We start from the raw sequence: 26,528 nt of genomic DNA, 5'->3' as shown, positions 1-26,528 counted from the left end.
TTCCCTAAAATACCCTGTTTATGTGTCTGTCAGACGGACCGACCCACGGGGATCGACTATGATGATCATGAATACCTGTTTGAGGGATTCTCCCTCTTCTCTCACACGCCCCTCACCAGTGTAAGCTCCTCCCTGCTAATGGTATTTTTTTCAAGATCAGCATCATATTAACCGATACCGATTATGTCAGTTCTCTCTTTTACCTTGGGTGCAGGGTGTGTGTGTGCACGTGTGTGCACGTGTGTGTGTGTGTGTGCACGTGTGTGCACGTGTGTGCACGTGTGTGTGTGTGTGTGTGTGTGTGTGTGTGTGTGTGTGTGTGCGTGTGTGCACGTGTGTGCGCGTGTGTGCACGTGTGTGTGTGCGTGTGTGTGTGCGTGTGTGTGCGCACGTGTGTGTGCGCACGTGTGTGTCCAAGGGAGATGCATGGAGAAATGTCACTTGGATTTGCAAAATGCAAATACTCAGCTAGAAAATCATTTTCAAAACCCTTTACTAACCATTTAAAGATCTATAAAGCTAAGTGTAGTGTGTTCTTGACATTTCTTTTTCTCTCTCCCCCTTCACAGATCCCTTTGTGCAGAGTGATTCGCTTCAACATTGATTACACGATCCACTTTATCGAGGAGATGTCACCTGAGGTCAGTTCAGTTTGTTCTATCTTTTGTCCTTTATTTTTGTTTAATCTGTTGTACTTTTTCTCATAAAATGTCCTTGTGAATCGAAGAGTGACTGAGACCACACGGCTCACAGGAGCTGTGCTTTCTGTTTTGTTTTCTTCTGTTGAAATGCTCTTAAAAATGACATTTTCCTTTTTGCAGTTTGAAAATTTTTGAAACCAAAATATAAAATATCCAGAGAAATGTTTTTGTGCTGCCATTGTTGCTGCTGCTGTTTATTTTTGTGCATTTTTTCCAGTTACTGCTACGTTAACCTGAGCATTGCTTGACATTGTGTGTCTGTGTGTGGGGTTGTGTGTATGTGGGTGTCCTTTGATGTTTCTCTCTAGAACTACTGCGTGAAAGGCCTGGAGCTGTTTGCCAAATATGTTTTTCAGGACATTTTGGAACTGTATGACTGGAATCTTAAAGGTACAAACATGTAGGGTTCTCTTTTAAAGGTACAGTCATCTAGGTTTTTTTTTAAGGTACAATCAGATAGGGTTCTATTTTCCTAAACAGCCTTATACCTGCTTTGTATAAAAAAGGTTACAAAAAGTAGTCATGATATAGATTGAATGGTATAAATTTTTAATTTTTTTTTCCATCCCTCCACTATTACTCAAACTTGGGGGCAAAGCTTGGGTGCCACACTGAGGGCTTTACAGATAGACACCTGTATGGCCTGTTTTCAACACTGAGAGGCTTATAGGTATACTACTATAGGGCCCGTTTTCAACACTGAGAGCCTTACAGGTAAACTCCTGTATGGTCTGTGGTCAACACTATTGGTCCTGTTAAGTGACAGAGAAGCATTTAGTGATTGTCCTCTGCTGATGTTCTAAGCTCATCTTGTCCTGCTCCAACATTCATATGGGGTGCAAACAGGGCTGAATAAATGCAAAAACAGAATGAGGTGACGTTTCCTCATGCCATCCCTGGCCCGCGAGGGCAACACTGGAGCCTCCTGCACTGGTACACTGTAGAGGCTCTCAGGGTGAGGGTTAGCTTAGAGAGGGAGGGTTAGGGTTAGGTTTTGAGTTGAGGTTACGGTTAGTTGGTTTGGTCTGAAGTCTGATCACTAGTGTCTGACCCTTGAACTCTTTCACTTGTGAGTAAACATGACTCTGATTATATCCAAACTCTCCTCTGATTGATTCACTGTTTTGTCTGTTGTGACTCAGGTCTTTTCTTCTTGCAGATCCAGAGGAAAATGACAGTCCTAACTGCCAGAGGTTTCACTTCATGCCTCGTTTTGTTCGCTTCCTCCCAGGTCAGTCTTCCTGTGTTAGACCATGGCTGTGTTTGTAACCTGATGGTGGGTTTTGTAAGATCACAGCTGTGGTTGTAAGGTGATTGTTGTAGTAAAGAGAGATTTAAAAACAGAAGAGAGTTTGGGCTTCTGACAGTAAGAGATAAACTGTAAAAATCCTGAACTTTTTTTTTTTTTTTTGTGAAGCTGTTAAAGTATAATTAAATGTGATTATAACAGAAAATGAAATTTTATCTGTGTGTGTGTGTGTGTGTGTGTGGTGTTTGTTTCAGATGGGGGAAAGGAGGTGTTGTCTATGCACCAGGTCCTGCTGTATCTGTTGTGTAGCAGTAAGCCCCTGGTTCCTGAGGAGGAGATTGCGAACATGCTCCAGTGGGAGGAGCTGGAGTGGCAGAAATATGCAGAAGAGTGCAAAGGCATGATCGTCACCAACCCGGGCATGGTAGCAACACGCGCGCACACACACACACACACACACACACACACGTGCACACACACACACACACACACACGTGCACACACGTGCACACACACACACACACGTGCACACACACACACACACACACACACACGTGCACACACACACACACACACACACGTGCACGCACACACACACACACAAGGCATGATCGTCACCAACCCGGGCATGGTAGCACACGCACCACACGCGCACACACACACACACACACACACACACACACACACACACACAGGCATGATCGTCACCAACCCGGGCGTGGTAGCACACACACACACACACACACACACAAGCAGGCATGATCGTCACCAACCCGGGCATGGTAGCAACACACACACAGGCATGATCGTCACCAACCCGGGCATGGTAGCCACACACACACACACAGATCTGGGTTTCTTTAGAGCACACACACACACACACACACACACACACACACACACACAGAGGCATGATCGTCACCAACCCGGGCATGGTAGCAACACGCGTGTGCACACACACACACACACACACACACACACACGGACATGATCGTCACCAACCCAGGCATGGTAACTCAAGCAGGCACAGATGCATTTAATTGTTAAAATGAAAATGTGTGGTGATCTTATTTTTGTAACAAAACAAAAAAAAACTGATAATCTTGTGTGTGTATGTTTGTGTGTGTGCTCTAAAGAAACCCAGCTCTGTGAGGATAGACCAGCTGGATCGGGAGCAGTTTAACCCAAATGTCATCACTTTCCCCATCATAGTACACTTCGGCATACGGCCCGCACAGCTCAGCTATGCAGGAGACCCTCAGTAAGTGTGTGCGCATGCATGTGGGTAGGTGAGCATGTGCATGTGTGTTTTTCATAACATTTTTAACCTTCTCATAATGGGTGCGTTTATTCACTCACACACTGCTATCAAATCCAGTGTTGTAGTAGTAGTGGTAGTGGTAGTGGTGGGTATAAATACTCCAGTGTAGTAGTGGTAGTGGTAGTGGTGGGTATAAATACTCCAGTGTAGTAGTAGTAGTAGTAGTGGTGGGTATAAATACTCCAGTGTAGTAGTAGTAGTAGTGGTGGGTATAAATACTCCAGTGTAGTAGTAGTAGTAGTGGTGGGTATAAATACTCCAGTGTAGTAGTAGTAGTAGTGGTGGGTATAAATACTCCAGTGTAGTAGTAGTAGTAGTGGTGGGTATAAATACTCCAGTGTAGTAGTAGTGGTGGGTATAAATACTCCAGTGTAGTAGTAGTAGTAGTAGTAGTAGTGGTGGGTATAAATACTCCAGTGTAGTAGTAGTGGTGGGTATAAATACTCCAGTGTAGTAGTAGTAGTAGTAGTGGTGGTGGTGGGTATAAATACTCCAGTGTAGTAGAGGGTTTAAAGGCATGAGAGAAGCTCCAGGCCCACAGGTGGCGCTGCAGGGTAAGGAACAGAATTGTGGTGCTGCTACAGTGGGGAAGGAGTTGCTCTGGATCATGTCCTCATCATGCTCCCTTATTACATGCTCACCCATAATGTGGCGCGTGTGTGTGGATGAGACGAGGAGGACCCTGAGTGCATGTGATGGAGAGTCGTCTTTGTTTTGACTCCTTTTATTGCTGCTGTTATTGTTATTTCGGCATGCCTGTTGTCTCAGAGAACAAGTGTGTGCATGTGTGTGTGTTGTGTATGAGAATGCACGTGTATGTGTGACTGTATATATGAGCGTGTGTGTAAGGGTCTGAGTGTGTTTAAAAGATTGTGTAATGTAGCAAATGTGCGTTTGCATATGTGCATGTGCGCATGTATACGAGTGTGTGAGTGTACATTTTTGTGCATGCACGCTCACGTGTGCATGTGCCCTCATGGTCTTTGGTAGCTGCATCTGATCTAACAGTAGGTGCCAGTATTGCCTCTTGAAACCAGTAAGTTCCCCCAGGGAAGCAGAGTGTACATCTGCCCTCTGCTCGTTCCTCCTTCAGCCAGTCCCCATGCTGTGAGATCGGCCCTTTCTCCTCTCCTTTTCTGCTCTTTAGCCTCTTGTAAAATAGTTGTATCTTTTGGACTGTTTTCACTCTGATTCCATGGCCATTTGTTAGCTGGCTGGTTTACACTGTTAGTTTACAGTAAAGATCTGCTTTATTGATGAGGTTAACATTAGTCAGTTTACATGCAGATCACCTCTGAGAACATGTGGAGTGGGTGTTTACCTGTCCAGACTGTACACACTGCAGGGAGATTAATATACCCAGAGCTTCTTCTGGAAGTGCAGACTTTATGGAATTTCCATGACTGATAGGAGCTAATGCTAATGACCTGATACCGAGTACCTGATCACAGAAACACCAATTATCGTAAACATACCAAATGCAGATTTCTTCAGAACGTCAGTCAAAACATGATTGCGAACTTTGTATCATTGGTGAAATGAAAGCAACCCCACAGGCCTGATGGAGACGGGTTAACCCCTCAGACCTGGTGCTGGTGGAGTCTGCATCACGGGGTCTGGCTGCACGTGTGGGCATGTTCACGTACGCACGCGTGTGTGTGGACAGTCTCTGGGAGGGCCCATGCATCTCACCCCCCCCCCCCACCCCCAGTGAGGCAGAGATGACAAATACAAGGATACACTGGTGCGTCATTACCGTACAGAGAGGGATAAACAAAGAAGGAGAGACAGATGGAGGAATAGAGAGATGTACTGATGGAGCAAGAGAGATGGAGGGATGGAGACAGACAGATGGAGGAACAGATGAATAGACAGATACAGATAGAGGGAGAGAGACAGATGGAAGAGAAAGAGGAAGAGAGAATCAGGTGGAAGTAGAGATAGATGGAGGGAGAGGGAGAGAGAAAGAGATATAAGGACAGAGAGAGTGAGGGAGAGAGAGCAAAATCAGAAATACAAACCCTGATGATGCTGTGCGGCACTGGCTGGTGCTGCTTGTGGTTGATGATGGGTGTTCTGGTGGGTGGTGCTGTTGGTGAGTGATGATGGTGGATGGTACTGGACTGGACTGTCTGTGTTTGATCCTCATTTAATCCTCTCTTCTGGGGTGCTACATCAGGCATATATTACATTTACGGCACTTATCATACGCTCTTATCCAGAGCAACTTACAAAAGTGCTTTGCCATTTACTCATAGAATACATCCTAGTACACAGTACTGTAGGTTGGAGTCCAATATACCAATTATCTAAAATACCATAGAAATACAAGGATCACTGCTGTTGTCTAGAAGTACAAAATTCATAAGGTCTATCTTAAACAATGATAAGTGCAATAAACCATAAGTACTAGAGTTTGTTAGACAACATTAGTGTAATATACAATACCCTACAATAAGTACTAGTTTAGTTAGTCAATATAGGAGTAGGATCAGTGGTCATTTAAATATTCCTCAAATAGATGGGTCTGTGTTTGAAGACTGCAAGGGACTCTGCTGTCTGGACAGCAAGTGGAAGTTCATTCCACCATCTTGGAGCCAAGACTGAGACTATTTTCTATGCTCGTCTTCCATGAAACTTGAAGTGTGGTATTTCAAGCCGAGCTGTACTTGAGGTTCGACGTACTCGAGGTACGCGTTGGGCTTTTACCATTGACCTCATGTATGAAGGGGCTGGTCCATTTTTGGCTTTGTCGGCAAGCTTTGAGATGATGAGACACTGCACAAGCACCGGGGCAGCTGCCTGTGAGAGAAAGGGCCGAATCCTTCGTATGTTACAAAAGGGAAATCTGCAATAATGGGTCAGATTTGAAGGAGTTATTATTACTAATCATACAGTCCAAGGTCCACCACACAGAGCAGCGAGAGAGAATCAGGGCTAACTACCACCTGCTTTATGCTCTTGCACCATTCTCAGTGACATGGAGCCTGTGGTGGTTGAATATTCACCCCTACTGCTACAGGACAAAGCCCCACCCTCTCTGCCTACACTCATGATGCTAATTGAACACTGGCCTCAGGCTGCAGTTAAATCATGTTAAATCATTGATGCCGTATTTGCTAAAATGCATTTCAATTGCAGGTATCAAAAGCTGTGGAAGAGTTATGTGAAACTGCGCCACCTACTGGCCAACAGCCCCAAAGTGAAACAGATTGATAAGCAGAAGTTGATGCAAAGAGAGGTACGTAATCTGTGCGTGCGTGCGTGTACCCCAAGGCCAGTGAAACCTGTAGTTCACTCATTTGACTTCTCATTTGACTCTTTGACTTCTATAGTCTACAGACTCATGCCTCCTACAGAGACCCTAAGTGCACGCACACACACACGAACACATCCACTCACTCAACATGCACCCATGCGCACACAGTCATCTCTTACAATCTCTGTTCCTTTTTTCTATTACAGTCACACTGCCAAGCCATAATGTATAGCAATTAGTGTTATAATAATATATTATTATGGTAATGGTAAGGGTCTGAAGCAGAATATTTACTTTTGACTCAACAATACATGAACACTCACAGGCCCTCTCCAAATACCACCATTACAAACCCTCTCATATGCTGTCCACACACTGCCATTTCTGGTACACACTCTCCAAACACAGCCGTTTCTCACATGCAAGCCAGTTTAGTCCTGATGATCTGTTTGGTTTTAGTTTTAATATTGTAGCCAGTTTAGTCCTGACGATAGCCGTCGCCAGTTCTCGCCTGCTCTCTGAAGCTGACCAGGCACATGTGCTATCTCTGCTGCACATGTGCCTGAGCTGCCCCTGCCCAGCAGCACTGAGCGGCTGACTGCACTCTGCGTGTGCGACCTGGCAGACACAGTTGTCGGTGGTAGGTAGACAGCAACTAAGGCAGACATGGTCATTCAGGAGCAATCCTTGCTCCCATCCCAGTGATGCAAGCCTTTTAGCCAATCATATCACTGGGAAACCAGGCTTGGCCAACCATATCACAGAAGAGGTGGTTTTACCCAGTAACCTTTACTTTTCTATGCAATCTCCATTACTCCGCTACACGATCTCCATTACTCCTCTGCATGAGCACCGTTACTCCTCCACACAACCTGCATTACTGTTCTATACGATCATTTCTCCCCCTTTCCCCTTGCGGCTTAAGCAATCTCAATACCACATAGTCAGTGAAGGGGGGCAGGTGGAATGGAGAACCCTGTTTTTCACAGATAGGACTTTTATTTAATTTCACATAAATAAAGATCCAATGAATCATTGTTTTCCTCTGAGCTATAAGCTGGTGACTCTTCATAAAATCAGGGCTGATTGCAGGAAAGTAAGTCTTCTCGGCAACATCAAAGTTCTACACGTCTTCTCTGTCTGCAGACATCTGGCCTTAGATCCTTTGCCTGTCCATCTGCCTGTCCTCCTGTCCACCTAATGTGCTGGAGGTATGCACAGAGCAAACAGGCCTGCCCACACTCATGCTGTTTCACCAGAGTACCAAACGCCCAGTTGCCATCCTCGTGCCATTTCACATTTTTGTGCAGTTTCCATCCATGTAGATGAGGCTGTGCAGTCACGCATCACAGCCACGTATGGCTTCACCAGCAGGGCTACCTGCAGATATGTGCCTCTCCCCTTATCCAGTGCTCATGTGGAGGAGGTGTCTGGTACGTTCGGCCTCCTCCCTGTGCTGCTTACCCTGCTGGCCCTGGGCTCTGAGCTGAGAGTCCAGTGTGCTCTTGTTGGAAACTCCTGTTCTCTCAAATTCTGCAGATGCCCACTAGTTGCAGGTCTGTCTCCAGAGTCTGCGTGCACATGTTTCGTGTGTGTGTGTGTGTGTGTGTGTGTGTGTGTGTGTGTGCGCGACACACCTCTCTTTGATTCCAAGTTCAAAGTGAGATGCTGTTATTTATTCATGCCTTTGTTGCTCTTATTTCTGCGCTCTGTCACAATCCTGCTGCTCGTGGATAATTTACACTCTCTGACTGTCATGCTAGACTGCAAGTGACATCTCTCTGTGAAGGAGGGGGAGGAGAGCAAGCGAGTGAGTGAGGGAGAGGGAGAGAAAGAGGGAGGAAAAAAGAGAGCAAGAAAATTGGGGTGGGGCAGAGATGGGAGAGGGCAATGGTGGGAGGGAGTGAGCAAGAATAGAAAACCAAAAATAAGCAAATTGTTGGTGTTTTGCGTAGAAAGTACACAGGAAGAAGATGTGTGAAGTGGAGCTAACATGGAGGCAGGCGGTGAGAGAATACAGATGAGGTTTAAAAAAGAATGACATAAGAGGATCTTAACTACCCCCCCCCCCCCTTTTTTTAGTAGATATCAAATTATTAATTAGAAACATCTGGAATTTGGATTAAATAGAAGCAGCTGATTAGGGTATCCCAGCCGTTTAGTATGCCAGTCTGCATTGTCATTCTCATCATGTGTGGTCAGTGTCTGACCACATGAGCACTGGTGCCTGGATATTTTGAGATGTCAGTAATGTCACACCCCAGCAGAACTGTCCTGCCTATTATGCTCATACCAGCGCAACAGTAGGATATGATCTGGCTGTCATGCAAGTGTCACCACTGTGGCAGCCCCTTACAGATGATATCCGATTAGTACTGGGTTAGTGTCAGGGTCAGTAGTGGGTTAGGGTGAAGCTTAGTACTGGCTTAGGGTCAGTACTGGTTTTGTGGTGGGAAGTTGAGCAGTGATTGGGCAGATGGGACAGATAGGTTGTGTTTGGATACAGTCTGCAATGGTTAACCTAGAGCAGCTAATGGCCAGTGAATATTATTTTGGAGCAGTTGGTTAAGGTACTGAACTAGTAATCAGAGGGTTGCTGGTTCAAGCCCCACCATGGCCAAGTTGGGCCCCTGAGTTAGGCCTTTAATCCTCAATTGCTCAAGTGGCTTTGCCTAAATGCCGTAAATGTAATGTAAGTGGTAAGTGTGTATGATTATGTACTGTGGAGTCAATTTTCAATAGAATTTAATCAGGATTCCAAAGCTGGACAAAATAGCTACAGGTAATTGGATGTAACTGGGGAACTTTGTGCTAAGAAACAGACAACAAGAATTAAATCTCAAGCATATTGCCAAGTAACTGGTCACTGCCTGGACGGTTGCCTATGAGCATAGCAGTGTGTGTCTACTTTAACTAACAGCAATGCTCGACTGAGGCCTCTAATAGATAGACTATTGCTTGTGTGCACGCCTGTTGTGATTGGCCCACCACTCGAACAACTAAACCAATCAACTGCCAAACTGACAGCCTGCTGCCATCACAATTGTCCAATTAGCTAGCTTTATAGGACCTGCTTTTCTCTCTCTCACTCTTTCCATTACCACCTTCCTGCTGATGATGATTATTGGTCCATTTGGATTCAGTTTGGGGAGCTTTGATGACCCGACTGTTGCAGGGACTAATATACCCAAGACCTCTGTGTCCCCACACTGTAGGCCCCCCAAGACCACCACAAACTATTTTTCTCATCAAAAACTTGTAACAGAAATGGACTGTCTTGAAGCTTGTTATTTAAAAAATTATTTACACTGACAACCAAGTCTTTAGCTGTTTTAGAAACATCCTGAAATGTGTTGTATCTAATCTAATGAATCTAATTTACACCTCATTTGCCAATCAGCTGCTGCATGTTTTCCAGCTGTTTATAACAATGTTGTAGCAGCTTAGAGAACCAGTCTGAGGCCACATTGTGCAGCTGGGTGCTGAACTGTGGAAGCGCTTCAATAGGGGAGCTCACCCCTTCACATCCTTTTTTTAAAACATTTTTTTGTGAACATAGTGAAAGGTCACTATGTATTTGTGTATGTGTGTGCTTGTGTGTGTGTGTATGAGGGAGGGAGAGAGAGAACTATTATTTTCTTTGTGTGGGATAGTTTTTATGCTTTCTTCTATGACAGTGAAAGGGCTTTATGCTGATCCCCACTGGGTAAAGCTTCCACTGCACAGCTTTCAATGAGAAACTAAGGCAAAGTGCTTGATTTTGGCTACTGAGGAGAAGATTAGGGTTAAAATTGTAATGGTAAAACATGATGATGATGATTAGGACGATGATGAAAGTAATAGTAATTACTGTCGTCGTCGTCCTCCTCCTCATCATCATCATCACTGTTATCAACTGTAATAGTAACGATGATGATGATGATGATGATGATGATAACAGTAATAGTAGTGATGATGATGATTATGATGACTGTAATGGTAGTGATAACAGTAATAGTAGTGATGATGATAACCGTGATTTTGATAATTATAATAACAGTAATAGTAACGACGATTATGATGATGATTACAGTAATGGTGGTAATAACAGTAATGGTGATGATGATGATGATGATGATGATGACAGTAATGGTAACAATTATGGCATTTGCAGGAGGCTCTGCAGAAGATTCGTCAGAAGAACACCATGAGGAGAGAGGTGACCGTTGAACTCAGCAGTCAGGGCTTCTGGAAGACGGGGATCCGCTCTGATGTCTGCCAAGTAACACATATGCGTGCACGCACACACACACACACAGACAGACAGACAGAGAGAGAGACTCCTCCCAATATAGTACTACACACTCATAGGACAAGCAAAGGAGGAGAGAGAAGCCACTTACTTCTCTGATGTAGCCCCTCTTCCAGTCTGCTGTTCATCAGGGTTATTGCAATTTATCTGTTCAGTGACTTTGTTTCTGACCATGCGTGCGCGCGCGCGCGTGTGTGTGTGTGTGTGTGTGTGTGTGTGTGTGTGTGTGTGTGCAGCATGCAATGATGCTCCCAGTCCTGACCCATCATATCCGGTACCACCAGTGTCTGATGCACCTGGACAAGCTCATTGGCTACACCTTCAAGGAACGATGTCTCCTTCAGGTAACACGTACGCACACACACAACCACGCAACAGGGAGAGAGCTGTTGAGAGGCAGCTGTGCTGACGTGAAAGGTGCAGTCTGACAGACAGAGGTATAATGGTGCTGTCTAGGAGATGGTCGCGATAACACCAATTACATCAGTTCAAAACTCCACTTTGCTCGCATAAATCGCTTTTAAAAGGGACATTTATGAAGATCTGTCACAGTAAAGCCTCCAAACGCCAGCAGGACTGTCATAAGTCATTCCTAACCTGAGCACTACAGACCGTTTGGCTGCAGGATATTGAACTAAATTGCGAGACTGTAGAAACCCCCTGGGATGAGTTCTGTCCATTTGAGAGTTCAGTTCCTTTTTTCATCCAGAGGGATTTTAGCATGAGCTAAATTGCTTTCTGTAGAAACACTGAGTAAAAGGACAAGACCGTTAAACCACAGCTAGCAGGAAACCTGATTTTCCCATTACTGTTGTTGTCATTGAGCAGGAGGCTATTTCTTTCTCTTTACCCCTTCACTCGAGTGTTGTAATATGGATCTGAATTGTTTTGTAACTTTGTCCTGAAACTGTGTTTGAGAAAAGCCATTTGCTGACACATGCTGGCAGTACATATAAAGGGTAACAGAGTTCAGACAAAGGGTAATGCTTAAGTGTGTGTGTGTGTGTGTGTGTGTGTGTGTGGGTGTGTGGGTGGGTGGTCATACAGCCTTCTGGAAAATCATATTTTAAGAGGTGAAGGATCAACACAGTTAAATAAAGATAATCTGTTAAATACAGTGATAATCTCTCCATTTATTCCCATGCCTAATCTGTTCCATTTACAGGTCAGTCCAGCGAAGTGTGTTTACAGATTAGTCCAATGGAGTGTATTAGTATGTATACTCCAAAGATGGTCATTACAATTGGCTCTAATTTGCCACTACAAGTGTGATTTTTCCCACTGCGCTGTGGCATTTGTATGTATGTATGTATGTATGTATGTATGTATGTATGTATGTATGTATGTCTGTCTGTCTGTCTGTCTGTCTGTCTGTCTGTCTGTCTGTCTGTCTGTCTGTCTGTCTGTCTGTCTGTCTGTGTGTGTGTGTGTGGGTGGTGGTGGTGGTGGTGGGGTGTATGTCTGTGGGTGTTTGTATGTTGGTCTGTGGGTCTGTGTGGGTCTGTGTGGGTCTGTGTGGGTCTGTGTGGGTCTGTGTGGGTCTGTGTTGGTCTGTGTTTGTGTGTGTGTGTAGGTCTGTATTTGTGTGTGAGTGTGTGTGCATGTTTTAGCTGATTCATGCTTCCTGCTGTATGTTTTAATTATCTTAAGATACCCCCCCCCCCTTCCTGTTTGTGTCCAAATGCTTTGATGATTATAAATCATCCTCTCACTTGTTCAGTTGTCGTTGCGCTGGTTTAGCTGACTCATGCTGATCTGTGTCCGTGGGGAGTGGAGGTGTAGGGATCCTGCTCCAGACATCTTGTTCAGGAACTTAGAAACCTAAGGGTGTCAGTGACCTCAGCATGCACGCCTCACTTCTGCCATCTTTCACGTGCACACCTCACTTCTGCAGTCTTTCATGTGCATCCCAGCTGCATGCTCTGTGCATCCATTCCCCCTCATTCATGCATCCTGACAACCTTATTATTTGATCGCGGAGGAAAATGTTATTTTGTGATTTCTCTCGTGGTCAGCCATGCTGAGGCATTTAGAAGGGTCTCTCATGAGCGAGGGGCTCTGATGGGTGTTACTGTTTCATTTTTATAGATCAGGGGAGAGCTTGCTGTTGAAGTGCACTTCTGTTCTGTAGACTGTAGTCATATCTAAGTGTATATCTGTACACTTAGATATGTTTTAAAAAGTATTAAACACACACATTTACTTTGACATTGATTTTAGTTTACAGTATTGTGAGAGAAGAGTTCAGTAAATGTGATCTCCTTTCCTGCTGATGGAATTCTCCAGGGTCTGAGGGCTATGCTGAGGAAAGTCCTGGGCCTGAGTGGAGTTTCTGCATGTGAGCACATGATGCGAAGTGTTTCATTGGGGCGCCTGAGTATCTTGGGGTTTAAAGCTTTAGATCTGCCGGAGATCAAAGTGTCAGCGTGTTATGCCTTCTTTAAAATGTTTTGGACTTCTCTTTCTTCCTCAGACATATTATCAGAACTCACTTTAACAGCTGTCATCTGTAAATTGCTGCATACGGAAATGTATCAGGTTAGTCATAAATTGATGTTCTTTTTCTTCTTCTTTAACCCCAAAGCTGGCTATGACTCACCCAAGCCATCACCTGAACTTTGGTATGAACCCTGATCATGCCCGCAACTCGCTGTCCAACTGTGGCATCCGTCAGCCCAAATATGGGGACAGGAAGGTGCATCACATGTACATGAGGAAGAAAGGTAAGCAGTCAGACTTCTTTGCTCTTCTTCACTATTACAGTGTACTGCTGGAGGTCTGGCTGAGCCCCTCTAGGTGAACTTCTTCATTTGTATGAGCTATTGCACAGAGTTTGAGAGACATTATTCTTCAGTCTAAATAGCAGTTGGAATCCCACAGAAGCTCTCTGGGATTTTCCCTTTGGGGATAAAATTCCTTATTATCGAGTAATAAATTTGATAGTTAGGAGGAAAATTCCATTCTGGAAAAAATCCTTAATAGGAAAAGCAGTCAGAATGTCAGAAGAACCATTAGAGAGCTGATCTTCATATTGGAGAGCTGAATTATTCTATAATGGTTACTTTTGTGTCTTTCAGGAATTAACACACTGATTAACATAATGTCCCGTCTGGGGCAGGATGATCCCACTCCCTCCAGGTAAGTACTCCAGAGTTGTTGTTTTCTGGTTTTTGTGAGTTTAAGATTTGAAGTTGTATAGTGTTTTTTGCTTCTCAGGGAAAATGTCATTGGGTGTGTGTGTGTGTGTGTGTGTGTGTATACAGTGGTGTTTGAAAGTTTGTGAACACTTTAGTTTCTATATTGCTGCATAAAAGTGATTTGTCACACAAGTCCTAAACATAAAGAGAACAAAGTCAGACAAAATATTACAAAAATATTAGACAAAAATATTATTGTTTCATATCATGTCATTTATTTATTGAGGGAAAATGATCCAGTATCACATATCTGTGAGTGGCAGAAGTATGTGAAACCTTAGAAATTCTGATTTTCACAACAAGTTTCTGGAAGTGCACAAACAAAGGAGATTTCTGAGGACCTCAGAAGAGTTGTTGATGCTCAGGCTGGAAAAGGTTACAAAACCATCTCTAAAGAGAGTTTTGACTCCACCAGTTCACAGTCAGATTATATAAAAATGGAGGAAATTCAAGAGCATTATTACACCCCCCCAGCAGTTGTCAACCAACAAAGATCACGCCAAAAGCAAGTATGTAATAGTCTGTGAGGTCAAAAAAACCATAAGGTAACTTAAAATTAAAGGCCTTTCTCATATTGGCTAAGGTTGATGAGTCCACCATCAGAACACTGAACAACAGTGGTGTGGATGGCAGGGTGGAAGGAGAATGCTGCTCTGCAGAAAGAACACTGCTGCTTGTCTGCAGTTTGTTTAAGATCTTATGGACAAGCCAGAAGGCTACTGGAACAGCGTTTTGTGGATGCGAACAATATAGATTTTTGGTTTAAATGAGAAGTGTTGTTTGGAGAAAGGAAAATGCTGCATTTCAGCATAAAAACCTCATCTCTTCTGTGAAACATGGTGGTGGTAGTATCATGGTTTGGGTCTGTGTTGCTGTATCTGGGCCAGGACAGCTTGCCTTTATTGATGGAACAATGAATTCTGAATTAAAGCAGCAAATTCTAAAGGAAAATGAGAGACCATCTGTCCTTGAGCTGAATCTCAAAAGAAATTGGATCATGCAGCAAGACAACTAACCACGTTAAGGTTTTGGAATGGCCAGGTCAAAGTCTTGACCTTAATGTAATAATTTTGTGGAAGGACCTAACGTAAACAGTTCATAGGAAGAAACCCACCAACATAACTGGGTTGAAGCTGTTTTGTATGGAGGAATGGGCTAAAATTCTTCCAAACCGATGTGCAGGACTAATCAACAATTACCGGAACCGTTTAGTTGCAAAAGGGTCACACCAGATAGTAAATGGAAAGGCTTACGTACTTTTGCCACTCACAGATATGTAATATTGGATCATATTCTCAATAAATAAATGACAGAGTCCAATATTTTTGTCTCATTTGTTTGGTTTCGTTCTCTTCATCTACTTTTAAGACTTGTGTGACTATGATGAAGCTTTAGGTCACATTTATGCAGAAATATAGAAACTTTCAAGCACCTGTGTGTGTGTGTGTGTGTGTGTGTGTGTGTGTGTGTGTGTGTGTGTGTGTGTGTGTGTGTGTGTGTGTGTGTGTGTGTGTGTGTGTGTGTGTGTATTATATTTATTTAAAGGCTCTGTGTTTCTCTGCCAGAATCAGTCATAATGAGCGGTTGGAGTTCCTGGGTGATGCAGTCGTGGAGTTCCTCACCAGGTGAGGGTTCTGGGGCATGATTGACCTATTTACTATTTAAAAACAACTCTCTTTTTACTTTCACACTCTGTCTCTCTTGCTTTCTCTTTCTTGAGCTGTCTGTCTCTATCAAGCTGTATGTCTCTTGCTTTCTCTCTCTCTTTCCCCAGCCTATCCTCCATTCTCATCTCACTCTTTCAACACCCTGATTTCCTGGTAATTGGTGTTCTGATAATTTCCTTTCTCTCTTTCCATTTTTTGCCCCTCTCGTTTAAAGACTGAAATTCTCCATGACAACTGGTAATTAGCTGGCTGGATGCTGACAGTAGTATTGACTCATAGGTGACAGCTTCCCAGGCCTCTGAGTGCTCCGTCCTGCTAAACTAATTACATACAGCTATTATTAAACGAGTGCGGAAGGCCGACCGCACAGACATGGCGAGTTGCTCATGGAGTGCGCACACCGCCTTTCATCTGTTCATTAGCCCAATGGCAGGTCCCACCAAACTGCAGGGCGTATGGAGATTTTATTAATATTTCATTTTCAGTATTGAGTTCTCTGTTTGATTTCATACATTAGTCTGTAAGAAAATAACAAGCTGCTCATAAATCAACTTTTTTTTCTGGTCGGTATCAGAAAGAATGAATGTTTCTTTTTGGTTTTTTTTATCTTTAAAAGATGCTCTCAAAGTCTCTGAAAGATAAACGACCACCATTTTCTGTAAGGTTTTAGATTTCACTTGCTCTGTAAACTTTGAGTGTTATGGCACCCTGTGAAAGGTCTGGGAGATCAGTGTGTCTCTGCTGCACCTTTAACTGACCTTTTTCCTTGAACTAATCTGTGTTTTAAATTAAACTAATCTGCTTCTTATACATAAAAACATTAAAGACTAATCCTTGGTTTACCTTGGAGCCGTAAGATTATTCTGGAACGGTTGTTTGTATCTAGCCATGGCCTGCAGTGCTTTTTCTCAATCCTTCTGTCAGCTGAGAAGAGGGTTCTCACATACATTAGTATCAGCTCTGTGAGCTCCTCAGTAGTGTTGTGACGATTTTTCCCCTGAAGGTGGTTCTGCAGCAGAAGCGCAGAATTTTTGGTGTATGAACTTTTGGGTCTTGTTGCACATCTTTTCTTATTTGGTAACTTTTAGTTCATTGATCTCATTTGTACCTGGTTTAAATTTGATTGTTGATTGGGGCTCTCTAAGCTGATATAAGGTCGTGTATGTTGTGGTGCTCTAAGCTTATGTAAAGAGGTGTTAAATGTGCCAGAGCCATATGGGAACAGGTGTCCCACGGAGCTCCTGCAGAGTGGCAGAGCAGAGAGCTCATTATGTTGAATAATGACTGGTAGGGGCAGATGGAGAAGGGGTAGTGGGGGTCACAGATGCTGCTGTTAGCCAGGAGACCTCAGAGCTCCTGCTCCCATCTGAAAAAGAACGATTTTGGTGAGGCTGGTCTTTGCATTAGAGAAGGCTGTTACTAATGAGAGTAGAGCTGCCTGCTACTGCCAGTTCGTTATCCTGATATCTTCAGTATCAAGATATCTGCCGATAGTTAACATTAGTTGTACATTAATAGGGTGGATGAGAGAATGTCTGCTTTTGCCTCACATGAATGGCTCACTTGGTAACCCGCTCTGGTCAGCCTGACTTGTGTACCGTCAGAGCGAGGAGCTGTGATGCACGCCGTTTCCCCCTGCATGGGCGGTGTTCGCTGCTCTGTCTACCTTCTGTTACACAGGGGAAGCTTGAAGCATGAAAGTCCTTATTTTTCCTGGAGTCTTTGCCTCAAGTGTTATTTCCCCAGACTCTGGGGCCAGTGATGTGTGTTATGGAACAGAATTATGTTATCTTGGGAGTTCATAAACATTACAATCACTAAATACTAATATTTCACATCTTTGTTGGAACTCATGAGTGCAGACCATATAAAGCACTGAACTACCACTGAGCACTGAATTATTCATTTTGGATCTCAATACTGAAAACAGGATACAGCTACTCGACTACTGGTGTAGACTAATCAGGATATAGCTACTCGACTACTATCGAAGTACTGAATAGAGTCATCGAGGTGAAGCTGCTGAAATGTTAGTATTTGTGAGGGAGACTGCGAGCTGGAACAAGAGACTGGAGAGATGGAGTGGGAGGTCGAGGAAAGAACACATGCGTGTCATGTGGGAACGTGTGTGACACAGAGTTCCTCTCTGGGATTGTGGGTAGTGGTCACACGCAGCCGCCTGGGGCCAGATGCCCCCCACCCCCGCAAGCCTCCCAGCCCGGGAGTATTGAATTACTGTCATGTCCCTTTAGCGTGTCCGACATGCTCGTCAGCAGCCACGCATCTCTATGGAGAGTGCCTTCCTCAGTGCCGCGACAGGAACACAACCGCTCGTACGCTCTGCTGCACTGGTCTTCCAGCCTTAGATGAGGTGCATATAGAGGAGTGCTGCGCTGAAAGAATGTGTCATTGAAAAACTGTGATTGAAAACCTGCATTATTGAAAAGGTGAAATAAACATGTCTCAGGAGCTGCTGTTCAGTTCGCTTTAATCCTTGTAGACCTTTAGCACAATTCACTGCCGCAAAGCGTCTTTTGGACATCAAGGTAGAAGACCAGCCGTGAAATTCTCATTGCGCGTGTGGTGGACTTGGTGAGGAGGCCCTAGAGGTAAGGCTAGAGATGATGGAACAGCGATAGTGGGCTGAAGTAGGGGAGATGGCTCTGGTGCGCCTCCAAGCTGCCAGGTCGCTCCAAGGATGCAGGAGCCACTGAAGCCGGTGATAAAATGGCACTGCCACAGCAGAGTGAAGTCCGCGTTCCTCCACCCTCCTCACCTCACGCAATGCTCCTCAGCTCCCGCGATGCTCCACACACGTGGTACCCCTCAGCTCATGCGATGTATCCCGCACACGCGGTACTCCTCACCTCACACGGTACTCCTCCTCTTTTCTGTGAAAAACAGTTGCATGGGGCTTTTTTTTGCATTGTCTATTTAGCAGGAAATCACTTTTACTTTCTCAATTCTGTTCAGTTAAATACATTTTTATAGGAACCACGTGGCATTATGTGCGAATCAAAGGACATTTCAAAATGATGGTTCATTTTGGGAGATTTATATGGTTCACTTTTTTTTTTTTTTTTTTTTTTAATAGTTTGTACTGTTTTCTTTTTGGCTTTGTCTCTCAGGAGCAGTTGTTACCTTTTCCTTGTCCAAAGAGATCCCAAGGAATCTTTATGAAATGGGTTACGAATCTGAAATAGGTTACAAATCAAAACAGCTCTGCTTTATTCCATATAGTGACTAGAATGAACAGGTACATGGATCAGTGCTGATGTGAGTCTGTAATGGGGAGCATCTCATCAGGTTCTCTGGGGATTTCCCAGTTCATTTTGCATGTATTATGCAGCCGGCAATTGAACTGGGACTAAAACAATTACATCTGACGCCTTTTTATTTAGAAGGCAACAATGTTCTTTGCTTCTGAATTTCCTTCGGGGTGAGACAGCAATGTGTGGGGAGGCTCTGGGGTTGCTGCTGTCTGTGATTGAGCTGAGCCTCCTTGTTCTTGGTAAGCCTGAGATAAAAAATGGGGTATGGCCAGCATTGTTGCCGTGGCAGCGGAAACGGCCGACCCTCAGGTGCGAAAACTCTGCTCGTGACCCATACGTTTGCCAAATATTTCACATTGCGCTTGGCTGGCCATAAGAAAAGCTGAGTAATGCCAAGCCTCTTTCTTTACAGTAAGGCCTCTCTTCTCTGGTTCACTCTTCTCTCTCCCTCCCACATAACAGCAGCTCTGGCACAATTAGTTTGGGTTATTCTAATTATGGCATTCTTATGACTAAAGATTGCATTACCATCACAAAGAATATTGTTTTTTACTTTTTGAGCTGCGTTGACTTTGAAATCTCATATAATGGGTTTTCTGTTTCCTAATTAAAATAATAATGTTTTCCAGGGCAGTGGCACTCCTTAGATGATGTTTTGAATAGAGGCGAAGTGTTGAGAGGCTGTCCAGCACTCATTAGGCTGACTGTGTTTCTGCTCATTTCAGCACTGATTTTGATCAGCTTTTTCCTGTTGTTTTTGGTCGTCTTTTCGCAGTGTCCATCTCTACTATCTGTTTCCCAGTCTGGAGGAGGGTGGTCTGGCCACATACCGCACAGCGATAGTTCAGAACCAGCATCTCGCCATGCTGGCCAAGGTGAGCTTTCTCCGTACACTGCAGACTCAGACACCACCGACTCGTACAATGCTGACTCTTAAAGAATGCTAGTGGGCTTTTAGTTGGGGTTCTTTGTTGTGCAAATCTTAAATTGAAAATGACATGTATTAAGTGTTGTTATACCAACTGTTGCTACCTAGGTCTTCCCTGAGACCTGTTTAATTTGATTAGAATTATTGTGTCCCCTATTTTTAAATTTTATTCACATGCAGTTTACCGTTGCTTTATTATTTGTTCATTTATTTGTTGTTGCTCAAAGCCAGTGAAATTCTAGAAAGCACTCCGCAAAGGAATTTTGCAAGCTGTGCAATGGAAGATAGTATGAATGCCTCTTACTGGGGAGCTCTGTCAGTGCTGAATGTTCATTAACAGTTCATTCTGTGCAAATTAGCACCTGTCTAAGTGTTTTGCTCATATAGCAGGCAGCTGATGCAGTGTCATGGAGTGATTCAGAGTCATGGAGAGATTCTGCCTGGGTTCAGGGTATTGGGTTTTGAAGACGTTTGTCGTGCTTTTGAGAGCCGCCCAAAATGCACCTGAAAGCCCGGAAGCTTTTTGTTTTTACAGAACAGTGGGAGATTCTTAGCTAGTAATAGTAAACAGGAAGTAGTAATAAAATGGCAGCAAGCTTAGACAGAGGCGGACAGCATGCTTGTTGAGGCAGTGGGTTGCGGTGTGTGGGTGGAGGTGTTTAGGTGAGGGTATGAGTGCACCAATTTCAGACAGCCCTTCCCCCAAACCACACCCACCTCAGCACTGAGCCCAACCTCCTCTCAGACAGCCCTTCCCCCTAACCACACCCACCTCAGCACTGGGCCCAAATTCCTCTCAGACAGCCCTTCCCCAAAGCAACGCCCACATAATCAATGAGTTCAACCTACAACCTGTCCCCTTCCCACCTCCTTGGTCGGGTTCTGTCGATATAGCAGGTCCAGTTAGACATTTTTTTGTTTTGGAGAGACGCTCAGTTTGCTTTTCCAACTTTCTGAAGGCTTCAGAAGCATGGAACAGCTTGAAGGTGTGATGGAAGGTGTGAATTAGCATGTTTACTGAAATAAAGACCACAACAAACATACTGATGCTGAGGGAGGCAGTGAAGGAGGATGAAAACTTTTCATCAGTTTCATGAACCTCCAGCAGGTCCCGCCCTTATCCAGAAACGTAACTGAAAGCCTTCTGACATCATATGCAAGACCTTCTCTGTCAGAATTTAATCTTGGTCAAAAATCATAAAATAGATATTCTCCTTTCAGTCATTTGCCTGAACCCTGCTTATACACTGGATTTCAGTTTTATTTATCTGTTTTGTGAGGGCAATAAAGGAGGATTGGCGTGTTTTTCTCCAGGCATTAAACTGGAGTTAGCTTCCCAGCTCATAAATTCACACTGGCTATAAACCCTTCATGTCACAATGATGTCATCATGAGAGGATGCTGTTCACTGGAGACTAGTAGAGTTCATTCTCGGTCACATTTCTCAAGCTAGCCCTTACTAACCTGTAAGGGCTAGCTTGAGAAATGCTGGGGTCTGTCATAATTATGACACTAATGTGAAGTTTTTCTGTGTGAAGTTTATATGAACTCAAATTATGTCCACACTCAAAGTAATTGTATTTTAAGTTGTATTTTACAGGTAAATGTATTTAAATGTTACTTTTTTATTCTTTTTTTTTTTTAGTGACTCACCACTTGTGCTATTATTTCCTTTCTAGTAACAAAGCAGTGTGTGTGTGTTGGGGGGGGGGGGGGGGGGGGGGGGGGGGTGTTGTCATAAACTTTATATCAAATGAAAAGGCCATTACATTTTAACATTTAAAATTATAGCAAGGCTGTGAAAACCAGTCTAGACACACAGCCTCAAGGCTTAGACATTTTCTAATCACTTACATCTACTAATCATCAGGTACCTGACATAGGCACCACAGTCACTTTGCATGTGAAAGTTCCACATAAACTTGCTTGTGACCCACAGATGAAGGCGAATATATTAATGTCTGGTTGCGCCAGGCGTGGTGAGTGAGACAGGATGATTAGGTGAGACAGGCCCAGTGTGTGAGATGGGAGAAGTGTGTAAGACAGGCCCAGTGTGAGACGGATGAGTATGTGCAACAGGCCCAATGTGTGAGACAGGCCCAGTTTGTGAGAAGGATGAGTAGTTGAGACAGGCTCAGTGTGTGAGACGGGACGAGTAGGTGAGACGGGACGAGTAGGTGAGACATCCCCAGTGTGTGGGAGGGGCCGAGTGTGTGAGCCTCTGCGGGAAGCCCTCACGATGAAACATCACACATTTGATTAGTGCAGCAGCGGGTGCGTGAATTGATGAATGTGTGGTAGCCATGAATGCGACTCTGTCTGAGACCAGCACAGGCCTGGAGGAGGAGCTTCGAGTGGTCAGCGGCCGCAGGGAGGGACCTGGTGTTGAGCATGGTGGTCAACGCTCGTCCTGCCAAGCTCTCGCAGGGCAGGACAGATTGTTGCTGGGTGGATCTGGAGCCGGTTTTCCAGAACACGCTGTTCTGTGGCACTACTCAACTGAGCTCTGGGCGCTGGGGGTCGGCGCCAAACTGAACCATGATGTCATTTAAAACACACAAGCAAACAAAAAATCTTAATGCTGCTGCCAGTCCACAAATGAAGAAGACTGAAAAAGAATTAAATTTTTTTTTGGACAAACTGCATGTGTTTGTGGTTTCGTTTTGTTATTTGGGGATGATTAACTGTATGGAAACTGTATCTGCAGGAAGGTGCTGTTCAGGTGAGCATGGCCCAAAGCGAGGGATGCGGTGAAACTTTTCTGAGTCAAAATGTTAAAAGGATCTTAGATTTATTTATCTTTCTGCTATATTATTGTTGTTATAATTTTTAATACTCACAGGGGAATTGCTCTCATTTCGGCACCCCCCTGGACTTGTTTGCAGTCAGCCATGATAATTAAAACTAAAGGGTTATTGTTGGGGCGGTGAGAAGCCAGTTGTAGGGGAAACCCCAGGAGGCAGCTGGAGCTTCAGGGTGCTGGTAGAAAACCCATCTCTGCTGCTCCCTCACCACCACACTGCTGCTTCTGCTTCCCCACACCCTGCAGAGAGCTGCACTACAATGATCATCTGGCGATGGAGAGGAAAGCAATTAAAACTTTAATCTTTCATGTTGCTCCCCGCTGAATTCTGAGCTGCCGCCGTAATGCACTCACCAGAGCCTTGACTCACTTTCGGCTTGTTTCAATTTGCACGCTAGCCAAAAAAATGAAAAGAAAAGAAAAGGAAAGAAAAGGAGGGTGATACACGCAGTGTGTTTACAGCGTTGTTTACCTGTCTCTCCTCTCTCTCTGCCTCTACACCCTCTGCACAAGAACAGAGTAATTATCTCTCAGAAAAAAAAAAAAAACTCCACAGAAGACAAGCTGATCACCCAGCAACTGCAGAGCCAGGACTGTAGCCTTGAATCAGCTCCCTGTGGCTCTGGGTTTGTTATGCACACCCCCCTGCATTTGGTGTTTCTCCCACTTTATATATGAGAACAGCGTCTGATTTAGATGACTTATCATCCATGGCTTCTGCTGATCTAACAAACACTTCCACCTCCATCACATGAGAGCTGCAAATTGAAATGTAATGTAGCTCTTGCTTCTGAAATGATTCAATGTATCAAAGTGGCATTACAAGATCAAAAGATGATCAAAACACACTGCAATTAAGGATGCATGCAGCCACATGGAACACAAACAAAAGGAGAGCATCTTAAATGAAGGCAAAGCCAATGATCAAATGAAGAGTTGAACTGATGATTAATGGAACTTTTCCTTAATTGTCACCATGTTTCTGTTGTGGGCTACTGTAGCAGCTCTGAGTAGTTGAAAGCCTCAGCCTTCTCTGAACCATGCAGGAGCCAATCAGATTGCGGTAGTAAAGGTCAGGGCTGGATTCTATCTTCTCTCATCTCTGGCTTAATTTCTTTCCTCCCCTCTGATCAGAGGGAGCTGGAGACTGCATGACACTGCCCAGGCACACATGGGAACACGTGTCATTAGCAGAGGCAGTGTGTGTGCATGTGTGTGAGAGTGAGTGAAAACGAGAGAGAGTAGAAGGGAGACGGGGTGTTTTATATTTAATGATGTAATAATAACGATCTTTACATAGCACTTCTAGTTTTTGTTACAAAACATAAAGTTTATGACAATGGGAACATAAGATTAAGACCTAATAAACTGCATTTAGGTCTGACTCAACATGTGTGTTTTAAATATGCATTTTAACCCTCCACAATTCATTTTCTCTCATACACTCACACATTGCTTTAGATTCTTGGAAGCGGTGGGTCTCTGTCTTTAGGTGCGTTTTCCTAGATCTGTAGGCAGCAGTTCTGTAATCAGTGTTTTTTACCTTTTCAGTAAGATGCAGCAATTCCTGCTTATGCTCAAAATAAGTGCACTGTAGTGATAATCTGATCTTTTTCATTTTTGTGTAATGATAATTTGATGTGGTCTGGTTTTGTGTGATCATAATTTCATGTGTTCTGGCATTGTGGCATCATGATCTGATGTGTTGATGGTCTTTGGTGGTCTGGTTTTGTGTGAAAATAATATGATGTGATTTGGTTTTGTACTAAAATAATCTGATGTGCAAATAATCTGATGTTGTCTATTGTGTTCTGATAATCTGATGTCTGGCTTTACAGAAACTGGAGTTGGACAGGTTTATGCTGTATGCTCACGGCCCGGACCTGTGTAGGGAATCTGACCTCAGGCACGCTATGGCCAACTGCTTTGAAGCTCTCATAGGTTAGTGTTCACACATGCTCACAGGTTAGTGTTCAACAGTCCCTGCATCAGTTCTGTAAGCACAGTCCCTCGATCAGTTCTGTAGACACAGTACCCAGTTGGACTCTGTATCATTTCTGTGTGTTGCATCAGTGGCTACTATTTTTGTTCCCATTTTGTTTTACCATGTGGAATAGTGGGGAGGGACATGAGCACTGCTGTGTGTGTGTGAGAGTGTGTTTGTGTGTGTGTGTGTGTGTGTGTGAGAATCATTATGGGTATTGATTTCTTCTGTTATGTGGTCTGACCTCCAGGCAAACACAGCAACCCAAAAGATACTCAGCCACCAACAGAACACACACACACGCACGCACGCACGCACGCAATATATAAACTTAGGGTCAAAAGTCTGTCTTGTCCTACCTGAGCCCACAATTTAAGTGCACGGTCCCACAAAGGGAAACAATAATCAGTGTTTAATCATCTGTCTCTCCCTCTGTAAATTACCCTCTTCTCCTCTTTATTTATATAATGTGACATTAACAATCCTCATATTTTCTGTAAACCTCAAAAGAGAAAAAGTAAAGAAAGGAATAAATAAATGAAGTAATATATCTATAAAGCTAAACTAACCTGAGTTGTTTCGGAGTACTCCCAGTGATTGACATAAATTTACATTTTTTATGGGTTTTAGCTTAAATAAATGCTCAAGAACTCTCAGTATTTCGTTTAGCTGCTCAAGGATACACAGTGTTTGGTTACTGCCAGTCCACAACTGTTACCCCATCAGGAATCTAAACAAAACCCCTGAGGAATGAGACTTTCAGACAACAATGACCTGGCACTACAGTGGCTATGTGGTGAAAGGCATTTTCTTGATCTACTCGCAGTGCAAACATTTCACGTCTCAAAGGTTTATGCAACACTAACAGGTTCAGGACGAACCATAAGCCCTGCCCCCTGTCAATCACTAGGCCCCTCCCCTTGCCCATTACTGCTGGCTTTGCTGATTGGGCTACAGAGATTGGGACAGCCAGCCTGTGACGGGACTTGGGCAGGAGTTTATACCTGAGCTAGCACCCGATGGCTAACGCCAGGTACTAGCGAATGAGAGTTTCTCTAAACTCCCCTATGGCACAGTGGTTGCAGGTTCCTTAAGCATTTCAGCTTTGTTTCAGAACCACCCTTTTCTTCAGAGATGCCTGACCATTCCAGTTATGAAATTGCTATTATGTCTCAGTTAAAGGATTCATTCTAACAACCATTTTTATTAAAAAATAACATTGAAATCGGTTTGTCCATGAGGTAGAGGTGTGTGCGTGCATGTGTGTTTGTGTCTTTGTGTAAGTGTGGGTGGATTGGTGCCTGTATGGGTGCATGGCTAGGTTTATTTACATTTTCTAATGTTGGTGTTGTTTTTCATGGTTTGATACATTTGTCCTCTTTTGCTCTTGCTTTCTTCAGACCTGTTTTTTTCCCCTCAAAACCTGTAGCCTTTTGCCACTGAGATCTATTTTCAGATGCATGAAATGAGCTGTGCGGTTACTCCCATTAACACTGGTTTTCACAGTGGAATTTATTTATTTATTGCATATTCACACATTGATGCTTCCTGTTATTCTTTAATTCAGCCAGTTTATAACTTTTTTTTTTACAGGATAGTTTATTATTGTTTTATAGAAATGTCTTATATTGTTGATTGTGCAGTCTATTGCTCCTGAAGGATAACCCTGCTGTTCTGTTATCTCCAGAACGGTGGATATCAACTGAAAGCCAAAGGTTTCTTTAAAAACTGACGGTCCAGTTTTTCAGAAATGTTCTAAAGCAGAGTTTGTTGTTGCCCTCTTTTCATTGGCTCTGGTACATTGAAGTGGGTTTAGTGGAGAGCGAAGCATCCAGCCCTCCTAACTCCTGATTGGT

The 26,528-nt window shown here is 43.8% G+C and overlaps 1 protein-coding gene across 3 annotated transcripts in view; it reads left to right on the top strand.

The window, feature by feature from the left end:
- Window positions 1-26,528, top strand: part of drosha (drosha ribonuclease III) — a 79,695-nt gene that overhangs the window by 5,359 nt on the left and 47,808 nt on the right. For all 3 annotated transcript variants that reach the window (XM_035533866.1, XM_027027883.2, XM_035533867.1), the window contains 14 exons: window positions 34-120; window positions 570-641; window positions 1,010-1,091; window positions 1,861-1,932; window positions 2,205-2,374; window positions 3,087-3,211; window positions 6,413-6,512; window positions 10,684-10,791; window positions 11,058-11,165; window positions 13,406-13,544; window positions 13,899-13,959; window positions 15,584-15,643; window positions 19,733-19,832; window positions 24,527-24,629. In XM_035533866.1, the coding sequence (XP_035389759.1) occupies window positions 34-120; window positions 570-641; window positions 1,010-1,091; window positions 1,861-1,932; window positions 2,205-2,374; window positions 3,087-3,211; window positions 6,413-6,512; window positions 10,684-10,791; window positions 11,058-11,165; window positions 13,406-13,544; window positions 13,899-13,959; window positions 15,584-15,643; window positions 19,733-19,832; window positions 24,527-24,629 (1,387 nt within the window). The remainder of the gene's footprint in view (window positions 1-33; window positions 121-569; window positions 642-1,009; window positions 1,092-1,860; window positions 1,933-2,204; window positions 2,375-3,086; window positions 3,212-6,412; window positions 6,513-10,683; window positions 10,792-11,057; window positions 11,166-13,405; window positions 13,545-13,898; window positions 13,960-15,583; window positions 15,644-19,732; window positions 19,833-24,526; window positions 24,630-26,528) is intronic.

The sequence above is a fragment of the Electrophorus electricus genome, chromosome 14, assembly GCF_013358815.1.
Source record: "Electrophorus electricus isolate fEleEle1 chromosome 14, fEleEle1.pri, whole genome shotgun sequence".
NCBI lineage: Eukaryota > Metazoa > Chordata > Actinopteri > Gymnotiformes > Gymnotidae > Electrophorus > Electrophorus electricus.
Note: the sequence above shows the minus strand (reverse complement) of the source record. Positions and strands in the feature narration are given on the sequence as shown.